At 49.6% G+C, this 19,186-nt stretch overlaps 1 protein-coding gene across 2 annotated transcripts in view; it reads right to left on the bottom strand.

Annotated features, from left to right (window-relative positions):
* The window catches only part of LOC125450091 (mucin-2-like), a 79,131-nt gene that overhangs the window by 22,754 nt on the left and 37,191 nt on the right, over positions 1-19,186 (bottom strand). For both annotated transcript variants that reach the window (XM_059643160.1, XM_059643161.1), the window contains exons 6-15: positions 18,719-18,808; positions 17,832-17,927; positions 16,762-16,851; positions 15,881-15,976; positions 14,956-15,051; positions 13,939-14,034; positions 3,797-3,934; positions 2,143-2,232; positions 1,261-1,356; positions 336-431 (exon numbers count right to left, since the gene is read on the bottom strand). In XM_059643160.1, the coding sequence (XP_059499143.1) occupies positions 336-431; positions 1,261-1,356; positions 2,143-2,232; positions 3,797-3,934; positions 13,939-14,034; positions 14,956-15,051; positions 15,881-15,976; positions 16,762-16,851; positions 17,832-17,927; positions 18,719-18,808 (984 nt within the window). The remainder of the gene's footprint in view (positions 1-335; positions 432-1,260; positions 1,357-2,142; positions 2,233-3,796; positions 3,935-13,938; positions 14,035-14,955; positions 15,052-15,880; positions 15,977-16,761; positions 16,852-17,831; positions 17,928-18,718; positions 18,809-19,186) is intronic.

Here is a 19,186-nt window from a genome sequence, read left to right as displayed (position 1 = left end):
ATATCCAACGAGCCTTCTGTAACTGTATCCCACTCTCGTCAAACACTGCACCCCACACCCCTCAGCCACTCCATCACATTCCACTTCAGTCACTGCATCTCTCTGCCATCGATAAATCTCTCTCTTATTCACTCTCAGTCCTGTTAATACAACACATAATATGTGAGAGATAATGGGAACTGCAGATGCTGGAGATTCCAAGATAATAAAATGTGAGGCTGGATGAACACAGCAGGCCAAGCAGCATCTCAGGAGCACAAAAGCTGACGTTTCGGGCCTAGACCCTTCATCTGTTTGAAATAGATTACTTTAAAAAGCCCATAGTTTGCTGTTACCTGTGTCTCCTGATTCTCTTTGAGCAGATGTTGCAGGTTGAGTGGATTCCCTGGAATTTTGTTGGTCGGGTTCATGTGTTGATGGTGTCTCTACGTCTGAAACAAACGTTGGCAGTAACAGAGATTATAGAAGGCCTCTCACGCAATAGTTCCCAATATGCCAGGAATGTTTAGGAAATGGAGATTTACCTCATTCATACTGCTACCATCGGCCTGGCAGGGACAGATTGTATGGCAGTTTGTTTGAAGAAAACCATTCTGATTTAGTGGTCGTTCACAGAACACGAGGTCAGTGTACCTCAATCTCAACGTCACCGCATACCTTCCCATCAGTCCTTACACACCATTTCCCTCAGTCACTGCATCCCATTTCACTCAGTCACTGCATTCCATTTCCCTCAGTCACTGAATCCCTTTTTCCTTCAGTCACTGCATCCCTTTTCCCTCAGTCACTGCATCCCTTTTCCCTTCGTCACTGCAGCCCATTTCCGTCAGTCATTGCATTCCATTTCCCTCACGCACTGCATTCCATTCCTGTCAGTCACTGCGTCCTATTTCCCTCAGACACTGCAACTCCTTTCCGTCAATCACTGAATCCCATTTCCCTCAGACACTGCATCCCATTTCCCTCAGGCACTGCATTCCATTCCTGTCAGTCACTGCGTCCCATTTCCGTCAGACACTGCAACTCCTTTCCGTCAATCACTGCATCCCATTTCCCTCAGACACTGCATCCCATTTCCCTCAGACACTGCATCCCATTTCCCTCACGCACTGCATTCCATTTCCCTCACGCACTGCATTCCATTTCCCTCAGACACTGCATCCTATTTCCCTCAGACACTGCATCCCATTTCCCTCAGACACTGCATTGCAATTCCCTCAGGCACTGTATCTGTTAAAAGTCCCTGTGTTTAGCAGATACCTGTAACTTCAGACACCATTTGAGAAGATGGTGCAGAGTCAGTGGTTACTCCAGATGTTGGTGGAGGGGGTTCAGTAGTCGGTGTTGTCTCTTGGTCTGGAACAAAAGATGTTGATAAAGGAGATTGATCAGACCACTTCCTAGGATCGTTCAGAAAATAGTGCTTTTCGACAGGCATCACATTTCGAAACATGTCATCAGCATGTGACAGAGAGAGAGAGAAAGAGAGAGAGACACCGTTTGCAAATACAGCTCGTCCACCTTCGTGATTTATCACACGGGACAAGGATCCTGTGTCTCAATCGTCTCAAACACTTGATCCCACTATCCTCAGTTAATTCTCACTCCCACAGGCACTACATGACATTCACCCGCTGTCATCATATCCCAATCCTCTCGGTCTCAGTATCCTCTCCCACTAAGTCAGTTACTTGCTCATCCAATCAGTCATTACACGCACCTCAGACACAATGATCCTCCCACTGCAGCTGTATATCACAATCCCCTCAGTCACTGCTTTGCAATGTCCTTTTTCACTGTGACCCATTCCCTCTGTCAATACAAATCTCGCAAATCTTCACTACATCCCATAAAATGTCAGACACCATACCGCTCCGTATGGCACATTACACTCCACAGAGCCACTATGTTCCCATTCCCCTGAGTAACAATATCCAACGAGCCTTCTGTAACTGTATCCCACTCTCGACAAACACTGCACCCCGCACCCCTCAGCCACTCCATCACATTCCCCTTCAGTCACTGCATCTCTCTGCCATCAATAAATCTCTCTTATTCTCTCTTAGTCCTGTTAATACAACACATAACATGTGACGCTGTTTGAAATAGATGAGTTAAAAAAAAAACATCGTTTGCTGTTACCTGTGCCTACTGATTCTCTTTGAGCTGATGTTGCAGGTCGAGTGGATTCCCTGGAATTTTGTTGATCGGGTTCATATGTTGATATTGTCTCTATGTGTGAAAAAAAAGTTGGTAGTAACAGATATTACAGAAGGCCTCTCACGCAATAGTTCCCAATTTGCCAGGAAGGTTCAGTGAATGGAAATTTTACTCATATTCCCACTGCTGAACATGCCTTCGGCCTGCCAGGGACAGATTGTATGACAGTTCATTTCAACAAAACCTTTCTGATTTAGTGGTCATTCACTCAACACGAGGTCAGTGTACTTCAATCTGCTCCGTCACCGCATACTTTCCCGTCAGTCCTTGCAACACATTCCCTTCAGTTACTGCATCCCATTTCCCCCAGTCTCTGCTTCCCATTTCCCTCAGACACTGCATCCTATTTCACTCAGTCACTCTATCCCATTTTCATCCGTTACTGCATCCCACGTCCCTCAGTCATGGCATCCATTTGCCTCAGTTACTGTAACCTATTTCCTTTAGTCACTGCATCCCATTCCCATCAGTCACTGCATCAGATTTCCCTCAGTCCTGGCATCCTGCTTCCCTCAGTTATTTCATTCAATTTCACTCAGTCACTGCATTCCATTTCGCTGAGGAACTGCATTCCATTTCCCTATGTAAATGCATCCTATTTCCCTCCGTCACTTTATCCCAAGCCCCCTCAATCACTGCATCCTGTTTCCCTCAGTCAGTGCATCCCACTCCCCTCAGTCACTGCATCCCACTCTCCTCAGTCGCTGCGTCAAATTTCCCTCAGTCACTGATGCACATTTCCCTCAGTTACATCATCCCATTTACCTCAGTCACTGGCATCAAATTTCCCTCAGTCACGGCATCCCGTTTCCCTCCGTTGCTACATTGATTTTCCCTCGTTGCTGCACGCCCATTTCACTCAGATATTGCAGCATACCTCCCTCAGGTACTGAATCTCATTTCTATCGATCACTGAATCCTATTTCCACCAATTCAACATTCTTCTCTCCTCAGTCATTAAACCCACTTACTCCACTCCCCTCAGATTTTACATCACAATTCATCTCACTCACTGTATTCCATTCCGTTTAGTTTGAAGAAAGCGTTTCACTCAACAGCTCTGCACTTGATTTGAAAATGTTGACGGCACAGCTTGCCCTCATTCTTATATTCCCTCAGCACGACTGGGGCAGCTTGTGTCTCAGTTAGTGAAATGCCCCTTACTTCCTTTCGAATTATCACTGCAAACATGGACACTGCATCTCAATCTCCTCAGTTAGCGCATCACGTGCCCACAGTTGCTATATTCCACTACCATGCATCACATCCCTATTCCCAAAATAATTCTACCGACAATCACGTTGAGTAACTACAGCCCCAATTTAACGCCTAATTTACTCAACCCACCCACTTCAGTAACATCATCACTGTCCCATCTGTCACTACTTTGCACCACTGCAACACACTCCCAACAGTGTCTATCCCCCACATCTGATCCGCCTCCACAACCACCTGCCCTGAGTCACAACACCTCACTTGTCTCAGTCACCGCATGCACACCCTGACTCACTGCTTCACTCTGCCCTCAGTCAGTCTCACGCTCTCTGTCTCTCTCATTAATAAGAAGAGAACTTACGTCTGTGTCGAAAGATTTCCTTAAAAGGTCTCTGTGTTTTGCTGATACCTGTAAGTTCAGACACTGTTCCAGCAGATGTTGCAGGGTCAGTAGTTACTCCAGATGTTTGTTGAGTGTGTTCAATAGCTGGCGTTTCCTCTGGTTCAGGCAAAAAAAGGAATCTCTGTCACCATAACATCTCACTCCTCTCAGGCACTATGACTCCCTTGAGATATGAAATCCGAGTGACCTTCTGTGACTGCATCTCACACTCCTCAGTCACTGAATCCCAAGCCCCCAAAGTCACTGTATCACATTACCCTCAGTCACTATATCCCATTTCCCTCAGTCACTGCTTCCCGTTTGTCTCAGTGACTGCATCTCATTTCCTCAGTCACTTTATCCCAAGCCCGCTCAATCACTACATCCCATTGCTCTCAGACACTTCGTCTCATTTCCCTCACACACTGCATCCCGATTAACTCAGTCACTACATCCCATTTCCTCAGTCACTGTATCCCATTTCTCACAGTCACTGCAACCTTATTCCCTCAGTCACTGAATCCCAAGCCCCCAAAATCACTGTATCACATTTCCCTCAGTCGCTCTGTCCTATTCCCCTCAGTCACTGCATCCCTAGCGCCTTCAGTCACTGCATCCCTATTCCCTCAGTCACTGCATCCCATTTCACTCACTCTTTGTATCCCATTTCTCACAGTCACTGCATTCAATTTCATTCAGTCACTGCATCCCTATTCCCTCAGTCACGGCATCCCATTTTCCTCAGTCACTGCGTTCAGTTTCCCTCTGTTATTCCATCCCATTTCCCTCAGTCACTTTATCCCATTTCCCTCAGTCACTGCATCCCATTTCCCTCAGTCACTGCATCCCATTCCCCTCTGTCATTGCATCCCATTTCCCTCTGTCATTGCATCCCATTTCCCTGTCTCACTGAATCCCAATTCACACAGCGACTGCAGCCCATTTCCCATAGTCACTGTATCCCAATTCCCTTAGTCCCTGCAACCCATTTCTCTCAGTCACTGCATCCCATTCCCGTCAGTCACTGCATCCCAGTCCCCTCAGTCACTGCATCCCAGTCCCCTCAGTCACTGCATACCATTTCCCTCAGTCACTGCATTCCATTTCCCTCAGTCACTGCATTCCATTTCCCTCAGGCACTGCATCCCTTTTAACTCAGTCACTCCACCACATTTCCTCAGTCACTGCATCCTGTTTCTCACAGTCAATGGATTCAGTTTCCCTCAGTGATGGCATCCCATGCCTCCCACTCACAGCATCCCATTTCCCTTCGTCACGACATCCTATTATCCTCAGTCACTACATTACATTCTCCTCAGTCACAACATGCCATTTCCCTCGGACACTGCCTCCCATTTCCATCAGCCACAGTGTTCCATTTCCCTCAGTCACTACATCCCACGCTCTGTCAATCACAACATCCCGCTCCCTTTCAGTCACCAAATCCCACTTCACCATCAGTCAATACATCCCACTCGCCTTCAATTACTACATCCCTCTCCCCCTGAGTCACTAAATCCCACTACACCTCATCACCACATCCCACTCCCCTTCATTCACTACATTCCACGCCCGGTCAACACTATATCACACTCCCTGCCAGTCACTACATCCCATGCTCCTTCAGTCGCTACATCACACTCCCCTTCAGTCACCACATCCCACTCACCCTCAGTCACCCCATCCCACTCCCCCCTCAGTCAATACACCCCACGTCCACTCAATCACTACATCCCACTCCCCATCAGTCACTGCATCCCTCTCACCCTCAGTTACTATCACCACTACCCTTCAGACACTGCATCCCACTCCCCCTCAGTCACGACATCCCACTCGCCCTCCATCACTACATCCCACTCCACTTCAGTCACTGCATCCCATTCCCCCACAGGCACTACATCCCATTCCCCACCAAACATTACATCCCAATGCCCCTCAGTCAATACATCCATAGCCCCCTCAGTCACCACATCCCACTACCCCTCAGTTATCCCATCTAGCTCCCAGTGAGTCACTAAGTCCCATTCCCCCTCAGTCACCACATGCCATTCCCTTTCAGCCACTGTATTCCACTCCCCATCAGTCACCAGATCCCACTCCCCCTCAGTCACCATATCCCACTCCCCCTTATTCACTCCATTCCACTCCCCCTCAGTCACTACATCCCACTCTTCCTCAGTCACGACATCCCACTCTCCCTTATTCACTCCATTCCACTCCCCCTCAGTCACCAGATCCCACTCCCCCTCAGTCACCATATCCCACTCCCCCTTATTCACTCCATTCCACTCCCCCTCAGTCACTACATCCCACTCTTCCTCAGTCACGACATCCCACTCTCCCTTATTCACTCCATTCCACTCCCCCTCAGTCACCACTTCCCACTACCATTCAGTAACTACATTCCACTACCCTTCAGTCAGTACATCTCACTCCCCCTTATTCACTCCATTCCACCCCCGCTCAGTTACCACTTCCCACTGCCATTCAGTAACTACATTCCATTACCCTTCAGTCACTACATCCCACTCTTCCTCAGTCACGACATCCCACTCTCCCTTATTCACTCCATTCCACTCCCCATCAGTCACCAGATCCCACTCCCCCTCAGTCACCGCATCCCACTCCCCGAGTCACCACATCCCACTGCCACCTCAATCAATACATCCCACTCCCCTTCAGGGATTGCATCCACTTCCCCCACAGTCACTACGTCCCATACCCACTCAATCACTTCCCAACCCCCCTTACCAAGTAACTACATTCCCCTCACCCTCAGTCACCGCATCCCACTCCCCTCCAGACAATACATCCCAAAGCCACTCAGTCACCGCATCCCACTCCACCTCAGTCACTGCATCCCACTCCACCTCAGTCAATAAATTCCATGCCCCCTCAGTCACTACATCCCACTCCCTCTCAGTCACTGCATCTCTCTTGCCCTCAGTCTCGACCGACCATTCCCACTCAGTCATCACATCACACGCCCCCTCAGTCTCTATATCACACTCCCACTCAGTTACTACATCCCTCTCTCCCTCAGTCACTGCATTGCAGTCCCTATCAGTCACTGCATCCCACTCCCCCTCATTCATTACATCCCACTCCACCTCACTCACTTCATCCCACTCCCTATCAATCACTGCATCCCACTCCACCTCAATCAATAAATTCCATGCCCCCTCAGTCACTACATCCCACGCCCCTTCAATCATTACATCCCACTCCCCCTCAGTCACTGCATCGCAGTCCCTATCAGTCATTGCATGTCACTCCCCCTCAGTCACCACATCCCACTCCCTCATATTCAGCCCTTCCCATTGCCTCTCAATCACTGCAACAAACTCCATCTCAGTCACCACATCCCAAGCCCTTTCAGTCAGTGTGTCCCACTCCCCCTCAGTCATCACATCCCACTCCCCCTCAGACTCCATCTCCCACTCCCACACAGTTACTACATCCCTCTCCCCCTCAGTCACTACATCCCACTCTCCCACAGTAACTACACCGTACTCTCCTCAGTCAATACATCCCACTACCCCACAGCCACAACATCCCACTCCCACTCAGTCACTACACCCCACTCCCCCTCAGTCACTACATCCCACTCCCCCTCAGTCACTACATCCCACTCCCCCTCAGTCACTATATCACACTCCCCTCCGACAATACATCCCTCGCCCCCTCATTTGCGACACCCTACTTTACCACAGTCACCACTTCCCTCTCCCCCTCAGTCACCACATCCCACTGCCTCTCAGTCACAACATCCCACTACCCCTCAGTCACAACATGCCACTCCTACTCAGCCCTTACACCCTACTTCTTCTGTCACTACATCCCACTCCCCTTCAGTCACTATATCCCACTCCCTCTCAGTCACAGCAGTGTACTCGCCATCATTCATGACATCCTATTCCCCTTACTCACTGCATCCCACTCTCCCTCAGTCACTACATCCCAGGCCCCTCAGTCACTGCATCCCACTCCCCATCAGTCAATGCATTGCACTGTCGCTCAGTCACTACACCCTATTTCTTCTCAGTCACTATACCCCACTCCCTCAGTCACAGCATTGTACTTGCCATCATTCATGACATTCCATTCCCCTCCGTCACCGCAACCCACTTCCCCTCAGTCACTACATCCTATTCCCTCTCAGTCACTGCATTTCACTCCCCGTCAGTCACCAGATCCCACTCCACCTCAGTCACTACAACACACTCCCCCTCAGTCACTGCATCCCTCTACCCTCAGTCACTACATCCCACTCCCTCACATCACCACGTCCCACTCACCCTCAGTCACCGCATCCCACTCCCCTCCAGACAATACATCCCAAAGCCACTCAGTCACCGCATCCCACTCCCCTCCAGACAATACATCCCAAAGCCACTCAGTCACCGCATCCCACTCCACCTCAGTCACTGCATCCCACTCCACCTCAGTCAATAAATTCCATGCCCCCTCAGTCACTACATCCCACTCCCTCCCAGTCACTGCATCTCTCTTGCCCTCAGTCTCGACCGACCATTCCCACTCAGTCATCACATCACACGCCCCCTCAGTCTCTATATCACACTCCCACTCAGTTACTACATCCCTCTCTCCCTCAGTCACTGCATTGCAGTCCCTATCAGTCACTGCATCCCACTCCCCCTCATTCATTACATCCCACTCCACCTCACTCACTTCATCCCACTCCCTATCAATCACTGCATCCCACTCCACCTCAATCAATAAATTCCATGCCCCCTCAGTCACTACATCCCACGCCCCTTCAATTATTACATCCCACTCCCCCTCAGTCACTGCATCGCAGTCCCTATCAGTCATTGCATGTCACTCCCCCTCAGTCACCACATCCCACTCCCTCATATTCAGCCCTTCCCATTGCCTCTCAATCACTGCAACAAACTCCATCTCAGTCACCACATCCCAAGCCCTTTCAGTCAGTGTGTCCCACTCCCCCTCAGTCATCACATCCCACTCCCCCTCAGACTCCATCTCCCACTCCCACACAGTTACTACATCCCTCTCCCCCTCAGTCACTACATCCCACTCTCCCACAGTAACTACACTGTACTCTCCTCAGTCAATACATCCCACTACCCCACAGCCACAACATCCCACTCCCACTCAGTCACTACACCCCACTCCCCCTCAGTCACTACATCCCACTCCCCCTCAGTCACTACATCCCACTCCCCCTCAGTCACTATATCACACTCCCCTCCGACAATACATCCCTCGCCCCCTCATTTGCGACACCCTACTTCACCTCAGTCACCACTTCCCTCTCCCCCTCAGTCACCACATCCCACTGCCTCTCAGTCACAACATCCCACTACCCCTCAGTCACAACATGCCACTCCTACTCAGCCCTTACACCCTACTTCTTCTGTCACTACATCCCACTCCCCTTCAGTCACTATATCCCACTCCCTCTCAGTCACAGCAGTGTACTCGCCATCATTCATGACATCCCATTCCCCTTACTCACTGCATCCCACTCTCCCTCAGTCACTACATCCCAGGCCCCTCAGTCACTGCATCCCACTCCCCATCAGTCAATGCATTGCACTGCCGCTCAGTCACTACACCCTATTTCTTCTCAGTCACTATATCCCACTCCCTCAGTCACAGCATTGTACTTGCCATCATTCATGACATTCCATTCCCCTCCGTCACCGCAACCCACTTCCCCTCAGTCACTACATCCTATTCCCTCTCAGTCACTGCATTTCACTCCCCGTCAGTCACCAGATCCCACTCCACCTCAGTCACTACAACACACTCCCCCTCAGTCACTGCATCCCTCTACCCTCAGTCACTACATCCCACTCCCTCACATCACCACGTCCCACTCACCCTCAGTCACCGCATCCCACTCCCCCTTATTCACTCCATTCCACTCATCAGTCACTACATTTCACTCCCCCTCAGTCACTGCATCCCTCTCCCCCTCAACCATTACACCCCACTCCCCCTCAGTCACTACATCCCACTCCCCGACGTCACCACGTCCCACTCCCCCTCAGTCACCGCATCCCACTCCCCCTTATTCACTCCATTCCACTCCTCCTCAGTCACTACATCCCACTCCCCCCGAAGTCACTACAACGCACACCCACTCAATCAATACCTCCCACTGCCACCTCAACCAATACATCGATCCCCCACTCCCACTCAGTTGCTACATCCCACTCCCCCTCAGTCACAACATCCCACTCCCTCATATTCACCACTTCCACTCCCTCTGAGTCACTATATCAAACACTATCTCAGTCAATACATCCCACTCCCCCTCAGTCATTACACCCTAAACTCCTCCGTCACTACATCCCACTGCCCCGCAGTCAACACATCACACTTCGCTTCAGTCACTACATCCCACTGCTCCGCAGTGACCACATTGCACTCCGCTTCAGTCACTATATCTCACTCCCGCTCAGGCATCACATCGGACTCCCTCTCATTCACCGCATCGTACTTCCACTCATTTATGACATCCCACTCACCACAGTCACTGCCTCCCAGTCCTCCTCAGTCACTACCTCCCACCACCCCTCAATCACGATATCACACTCCACCTCAGTGACGACATCCCATGCCCCTTCAGTCATACATATCACACTCCCCTTCAGTCATCACATCCCTCTCCGTCTCAGTCACGACATCCCAGTCCCTCATAATCACTGCATCCCACTCCCCCTCAGTCACTATATCACACTCCACCTCCATCATAACATCCCTCTCCCCCTCATTTACGACACTCCACTTCACCTCAGTCACTACATCCCACACTCGCTCAGTCAGCACATCCCACTCCACTTCAGTCACTACTTCCCACACCCCCACAGTCACCACATCCCACTGCCTCTCAGTCACAACATCCCACTACCCCTCAGTCAATACATGCCACTGCCCCCCAGTCCTGACATCCCACTCCCCTTCAATCACTACATCGCACTCCCGCTCAGTCACTGCACCTACTTCTTCTCAGTCACTACGTCCCATTCCCCTTCAGTCATTATATCCCACTGCCTCTCAGTCACAGCATTGTACTCCCCATCATTCATGACATCCCACTCCCACAGTCACCACATCCCACTCCCCGTCAGTCACTACATCCCATGACCCTTCAATCACTATATCCCACTCCCCCTCAGTCACCGCATCCCTCTCCCCCACTATCACTATATCACACTCCACGTCAGTCACGACATCCCATGCCCATTCAGTCATTATATCACACTCCCCTTCAGTCATCACATCTCACTCCCCCTCAGTCACCACATTCCAGTCCCACTCAGCCACCACATCCCACTCCCTCTCAGTCATGACATTCCAGTCCCGCATATTTACCGCATCCCACTCCCTCTCAGTCAATACATCCCACGCACCCTCAGTCTCTACATCCCATTCCCCACAGTCACGGCTTCCCACTTCCCTTCAGTCACCCCAACCCACACTCCCTCAGGAACTAGGTCCCACTCCCCTTCAGCCACCACATCCCACTCCCCGTCAGTCACAACATCCCAATCCCCTTCAGTCACTACATCCTGCTCCCCTCCTGTTAATACATCCGACTCCACTTCAATCACGATATCCCACACTCCATCAATCACTACATCTCATTCCACTTCAGTCACATCATACAACCTCCATCAGTAACGACATCCCACTCCCGCTCCGTCCCTCATGCCACTCCCCTTCAGTCACTACATTCTACTCCCCTCCTGTCAATACACCCCACTCCACTTCAATCACTTTATCCCACGCTCCATCAGTCATGATATCCCAGTCTCCTTCAGTCACATTATTCCACTCTCGTTCAGTCACTACATTCCACACCCTCTCCATCCCTCCCTCTCCCCTTCAGTCACTACAACCTACTCCCCTCCAGTCAACACATCCCACTCCACTTCAATCACCACTTCCCATGCTCCGTCAATCACTACATCCCATGGCCCTTCAGTCACAATGTTACACTCCCCTTCTGTCACTACATTCCACTTCCCCTCCATCCATCATCCCACTACCCTTCAACCGCTACATCACTCGCTCCGTCAATCACTTCATCCCACTCCCCTTACGTCACTTCATCCCACTCCCCTCAGTCATGACATCCCACTCCCAATCAGTCACTGCATCCCACTCCCGCTTTGTCAATATATTCCACTCGCCTTCAATTACTACATTCCAATCGCGTTCAGCCACTTCAACCCACTCCCCCACAGTCAGTACATCCAACTCTTACTCAATCACTACATCACACTTGACCTCAATCAAGTCATCCCATGCCCCTTCCCTATGTCACACTCCCCTTCTGTCACAACATCCCACTCCATCACAGTCACCACATCCCACTCACCATCAGTCACTGCATCCCATTCCCTCACAGTCACTGCATCCCACTCCCGCTCAGTCACATCACCCGACTCCCCCTCAGTCACAACATCCAAATCCCGTTCAGTCACTGCATCCCACTCCCCCACAGTCAGTGCATCGACTTCTGCTCAATCACTCCGTCACACTCGACCTCTGACAAGACATCCCATGCCACTTCAGTCACTATATCACACACCTCTTCTGTCACTACATACCACTCTCACTCCGTCCCTCATCCCACTCCTCTTCAGTCACTACATCCTACTCCCCTCCTGTCAATACATCCCACTCGCCTTCAATCACTATATCTCACGCTCCGTCCATCACTACTACCCACTCCCATTCAGTCACTACATCCCACTCAACCTCAGTCCGTCATCGCTCTCCCCTTCAGTCACTACATCCTACTCCCGTCCAGTCATCATATCCCACTCCTGTTCAATCACTACTTCCCACGCTCCATCAATCATTGCATCCCACTCGCCTTCAGTCACTTCATTCCACTCCCCTCAGTCACTACATCTCACTCCCCCTCAGTCACTACATCCCATTCCCTCACAGTCACTGCATCCCACTCTCCCACATTCATCACATCACACTCACCATTAGTCAGTTCATCCGAAGCCCCGTCACTACATCCGACGTCCTTTCAATCACTACGTACCACTCCCCCTCAGTCACTCCATCCCACTCCCCCTCAGTCAAGACATTCCATGCCCCTTCAGTCACTATGTCACTCTCCCCTTCTGACACAACGTCCAACTGCGTCTAAGTTACCACATTTCACTTCCGCTCAGTCACCACTTCCCACTCCCTGTCAGTCAATGCATTCATCTCCCACTCAGTCAATACATCCTACTTCCCTTCAATCACTACATCCCAATGCTGTTCAGTCACTGCATCTAACTTCCCCACATTCACAACATCCCATAAGCCCTCAATCACTGTATCACACTCGACCTCTGACAAGACATCCCATGCCTCTTCAGTCACTATGTCACACACCTCTTTTGTCACTACATCCCACTCCCCCTCCATCCCTGATCCCACTCCCCTTCAATCACTACGTCCTACACCCCTCCTGTCAATACATCCCACTCCACTTCAATCACTATATCCGACGCTCCGTCAATCACTACATCCCACTCCCCTTGAGTCACATCATTCCACTCCAACCTCAGTCTACATCCCACTCCCCCCTCCGTCCCTAATCCCTCTCCACTTCAGTCACTACATCCGACTCCCCTCCAGTCAACACATCCCACTCCCCCTCAGTTATTACAACCGACTCCCCATCAGTCACAACATCCCACTCCCCCTCAGTCAATACATCCCACTCCCCTCAGTCACTACCCACTCCCTCTCCGTCCCTCATCCCACTGCCCCGCAGTCACCGCAGCCGACTCTCCACCTGTCAATTCATCCAACTCCCCTTCAATCACTGCATCCCTCTCCTGCTCAGTCGCTGCATCCCACACCTCCTCAGTCATGACATCCCACTTCCCCTCTTTCACTGCACTCTACTTCCCTTCAGTCACGACATCCCACTGCCCCTCCATCATTACAACATCCTGATCCTGCAACACACTCACCTCAGTCACCGCATGGCACTCACCTTCACTCACTGCATCACTCTGCTTTTAGTAAGTCTCTCTCTCATGAATAAGAGCTTAACATGCACCAATGTCTGAAGAGATCTGTTAAAAGTCCCTGTGTTTAGCTGATACCTGTAACTTCAGACACTATTTGAGAAGATGGTGCAGAGTCAGTGGTTACTCCAGATGATGGTGGAGGGGGTTCAGTAGTCGGTGTTGTCTCTTGGTCTGGAACAAAAGATGTTGATAAAGGATATTGTTCAGATCACTTCCCTGGAACATTCAGAAAATAGTGCTTTTCGCCAGGCATCACATTTCCAAACATGTCATCAGCATGAGAGAGACAGAGCGAGAGAGACGAGCCGTTTGCAATTACAGCTCTTCCACCTTCGTGATTTATCACACAGGACAAGGATCTTGAGTCACAATCGTCTCAAACACGTGATCCAACTATCCTCAGTCAATACATCTCACTCCCAGAGGCACTGCATGACATTCACCCGCTGTCATCATATCCCAATCCTCTCGGTCTCAGTATCCTCTCCCACGAAGTCAGTTACTTGCTCATCCAATCAGTCACTACACGCCCCTCGGACACAACGCTCCCCACCGCCCCCCACCCCACCCCCGTCAGCTGTACATCACAATCCCCTCAGTCACTACATTGCAATGTCCTTTTTCACTGCGACATTCCCTCTGTCAATACAAATCTCTCAAATCATCACTACATCCCATAAAATGTCAGACACCATACCGCTCCGTTTGGAACATTACACTCCACAGAGCCACTATGTTCCCATTCCCCTGAGTAACAATATCCAACGAGCCTTCTGTAACTGTATCCCACTCTCGTCAAACACTGCACCCCACACCCCTCAGCCACTCCATCACATTCCACTTCAGTCACTGCATCTCTCTGCCATCGATAAATCTCTCTCTTATTCACTCTCAGTCCTGTTAATACAACACATAATATGTGAGAGATAATGGGAACTGCAGATGCTGGAGATTCCAAGATAATAAAATGTGAGGCTGGATGAACACAGCAGGCCAAGCAGCATCTCAGGAGCACAAAAGCTGACGTTTCGGGCCTAGACCCTTCATCTGTTTGAAATAGATTACTTTAAAAAGCCCATAGTTTGCTGTTACCTGTGTCTCCTGATTCTCTTTGAGCAGATGTTGCAGGTTGAGTGGATTCCCTGGAATTTTGTTGATCGGGTTCATGTGTTGATGGTGTCTCTATGTCTGAAACAAACGTTGGCAGTAACAGAGATTATAGAAGGCCTCTCACGCAATAGTTCCCAATATGCCAGGAATGTTTAGGAAATGGAGATTTACCTCATTCATACTGCTACCATCGGCCTGGCAGGGACAGATTGTATGGCAGTTTGTTTGAAGAAAACCATTCTGATTTAGTGGTCGTTCACAGAACACGAGGTCAGTGTACCTCAATCTCAACGTCACCGCATACCTTCCCATCAGTCCTTACACACCATTTCCCTCAGTCACTGCATCCCATTTCACTCAGTCACTGCATTCCATTTCCCTCAGTCACTGAATCCCTTTTTCCCTCAGTCACTGCATCCCATTTCACTCAGTCACTGCATCCCATTTCACTCAGTCACTGCATCCCATTTCACTCAGTCACTGCATCCCATTTCACTCAGTCACTGCATCCCATTTCACCCAGTCACTGCATCCCATTTCACTCAGTCACTGCATCCCATTTCCCTCTCTCAGCGAATTCAATTTCACACACTCACTGCATTCCATTTCCTTCAGTCACTGCATCCCTTTTCCCTCAGTCACTGCAGCCCTTTTCCCTTCGTCACTGCAGCCCATTCCCGTCAGTCATTGCATTCCATTTCCCTCACGCACTGCATTCCATTCCTGTCAGTCACTGCGTCCCATTTCCCTCAGACACTGCAACTCCTTTCCGTCAATCACTGCATCCCATTTCCATCAGACACTGCATCCCATTTCCCTCAGACACTGCATCCCATTTCCCTCAGACACTGCATTGCAATTCCCTCTGGCACTGTATCTGTTAAAAGTCCCTGTGTTTAGCAGATACCTGTAACTTCAGACACCATTTGAGAATATGGTGCAGAGTCAGTGGTTACTCCAGACGTAGGTGGAGGGGGTTCAGTAGTCGGTGTTGTCTCTTGGTCTGGAACAAAAGATGTTGATAAAGGAGATTGATCAGACCACTTCCTAGGATCGTTCAGAAAATAGTGCTTTTCGACAGGCATCACATTTCGAAACATGTCATCAGCATGTGACAGAGAGAGAGAGAAAGAGAGAGAGACACCGCTTGCAAATACAGCTCGTCCACCTTCGTGATTTATCACACGGGACAAGGATCCTGTGTCTCAATCGTCTCAAACACTTGATCCCACTATCCTCAGTTAATTCTCACTCCCACAGGCACTACATGACATTCACCCGCTGTCATCATATCCCAATCCTCTCGGTCTCAGTATCCTCTCCCACTAAGTCAGTTACTTGCTCATCCAATCAGTCACTACAAGCCCCTCAGACACAACGATCCGCCCCCTGCAGCTGTATATCACAATCCCCTCAGTCACTGTTTTGCAATGTCCTTTTACACTGCGACCCATTCCCTCTGTCAATACAAATCTCGCAAATCTTCACTACATCCCATAAAATGTCAGACACCATACCGCTCCGTATGGCACATTACACTCCACAGAGCCACTATGTTCCCATTCCCCTGAGTAACAATATCCAACGAGCCTTCTGTAACTGTATCCCACTCTCGACAAACACTGCACCCCGCACCCCTCAGCCACTCCATCACATTCCCCTTCAGTCACTGCATCTCTCTGCCATCAATAAATCTCTCTTATTCTCTCTTAGTCCTGTTAATACAACACATAACATCTGACGCTGTTTGAAATAGATGAGTTAAAAAAAACCATAGTTTGCTGTTACCTGTGCCTACTGATTCTCTTTGAGCTGATGTTGCAGGTCGAGTGGATTCCCTGGAATTTTGTTGATCGGGTTCATATGTTGATATTGTCTCTATGTGTGAAACAAAAGTTGGTAGTAACAGAGATGAGAGAAGGCCTCTCACGCAATCGTTCCCAATTCGCCAGGAAGGTTCAGTGAATGGAAATTTTACTCATATTCCCACTGCTGAACATGCCTTCGGCCTGGCAGGGACAGATTGAATGACAGTTCATTTCAACAAAACCTTTCTGATTTAGTGGTCTATCACTCAACACGAGGTCAGTGTACTTCAATCTGCTCCGTCACCGCATACTTTCCCGTCAGTCCTTGCACCACATTCCCTTCAGTTACTGCATCCCATTTCCCTCAGTCTCTGCTTCCCATTTCCCTCAGACACTGCATCCTATTTCACTCAGTCACTGCATCCCATTTTCATCCGTCACTGCATCACACGTCCCTCAGTCATGGCTTCAATTTGCCTCAGTTACTGTAACCTATTTCCTTTAGTCACTGCATCCCATTCCCATCAGTCACTGCATCAGATTTCCCTCAGTCGTGGCATCCTGCTTCCCTCAGTTATTTCATTCAATTTCACTCAGTCACTGCATTCCATTTCGCTGAGGAACTGCATTCCATTTCCATCAGTAAATGCATCCCATTTGCCTCCGTCACTTTATCCCAAGCCCCCTCAATCACTGCATCCCATTTCCCTCAGTCAGTGCATCCCTTCTCCCTCAGTCACTGCATCCCTTCTCCCTCAGTCACTGCGTCAAATTTCCCTCAGTCACTGCGTCAAATTTCCCTCAGTCACTGCGTCCCATTCCATCAGGCACTGCATCCCATTTCCTTGAGTCACTTTAGCAAATTTCCCTCAGTCACGGCATCCCATTTCCATCACTCACTGCATTCCATTTTCCTTACTCATTGCGTCGCATTTCTCACAGTTACGGCATCCTATTTCCCGCAGTCACAGCATCCCATTTCACTCAGTCACTGCATTGCATTTCCCTCTGGCGCTGTATCTGTTAAAAGTCCCTGTGTTTAGCAGATACCTGTAACTTCAGACACTATTTGAGAAGATGGTGCACGGTCAGTGGTTACTCCAGATGTTGGTGGAGGGGGTTCAGTAGTCGGTGTTTTCTCTTGGTCTGGAACAAAAGATGTTGATAAAGGAGGTTGATCAGACCACTTCCGAGGAACGTTCAGAAAATAGTGCTTTTCGACAGGCATCAAAGTTCCAAACATGTCATCAGCATGAAAGGGAAAGAGAGGGAGAGAGAGAGAGAGAAGCCGTTTGCAAATACAGCTCTTCCACCTTGGTGATTTATCACACGGGACAAGGATCCTGTGTCTCAATCGTCTCAAACACTTGATCCCACTATCCTCAGTCAATACATCTCACTCCCACAGGCACTACATGACATTCACCCGCTGTCATCGTATCCCAATCCTCTCGGTCTCAGTATCCTCTCCCACTAAGTCAGTTACTTGCTCATCCAATCAGGCACTACACGCCCCTCAGACACAACGATCCTCCCCCCGTCAGCTGTACATCACAATCCCCTCAGTCACTGCATTGCAATGTCCTTTTTCACTGCGACCCATTCCCTCTGTCAATACAAATCTCGCAAATCTTCACTACGTCCCATAAAATGTCAGACACCATACCGCTCCGTCCGGAACATTGCACTCCACAGAGCCACTACGTTCCCATTCCCCTGAGTAACAATATCGAACGAGCCTTCTGTAACTGTATCCCACTCTCGACAAACACTGCACCCCGCACCTCTAGGCCACTCCATCACATTCCCCTTCAGTCACTGTATCTCTCTGCCATCAATAAATCTCTCTTATTCTCTCTCAGTCCTGTTAATGTAACACATAACATGTGACGCTGTTTGAAATAGATAAGTTTAAAAAGCCCATACGTTGTTCTTACATGTGCCTACTGATTCTCTTTGAGCTGATGTTTCAGGTCGAGTAGATTCCTTGGAATTTTGTTGATCGGGCTCATGTGTTGATGTTGTCTCTATGTTTGAAACAAAATTTGGTAGTAACAGAGATGAGAGAAGGCCTCTCGTAATAGTTCCCAATTTGCCAGGAAAGTTTAGGAAATGGAGATTTACCTCATATTCATACTGCTGAACAAGCCTTCGGCCTGGCAGGGACAGATTGTATGACAGTTCATTTCAACAAAACCTTTCTGATTTAGTGGTCTATCACTCAACACGAGGTCAGTGTACTTCAATCTGCTCCGTCACCGCATACTTTCCCGTCAGTCCTTGCACCGCATTCCCTTCAGTTACTGCATCCCATTTCCCTCAGTCTCTGCTTCCCATTTCCCTCAGACACTGCATCCTATTTCACTCAGTCACTGCATCCCATTTTCATCCGTCACTGCATCCCA

Source organism: Stegostoma tigrinum, chromosome 49 (genome assembly GCF_030684315.1).
Source record: "Stegostoma tigrinum isolate sSteTig4 chromosome 49, sSteTig4.hap1, whole genome shotgun sequence".
NCBI lineage: Eukaryota > Metazoa > Chordata > Chondrichthyes > Orectolobiformes > Stegostomatidae > Stegostoma > Stegostoma tigrinum.
The sequence above is the reverse complement of the archived record's forward strand: the minus strand, read 5'-3'. Positions and strand labels throughout refer to the sequence as shown.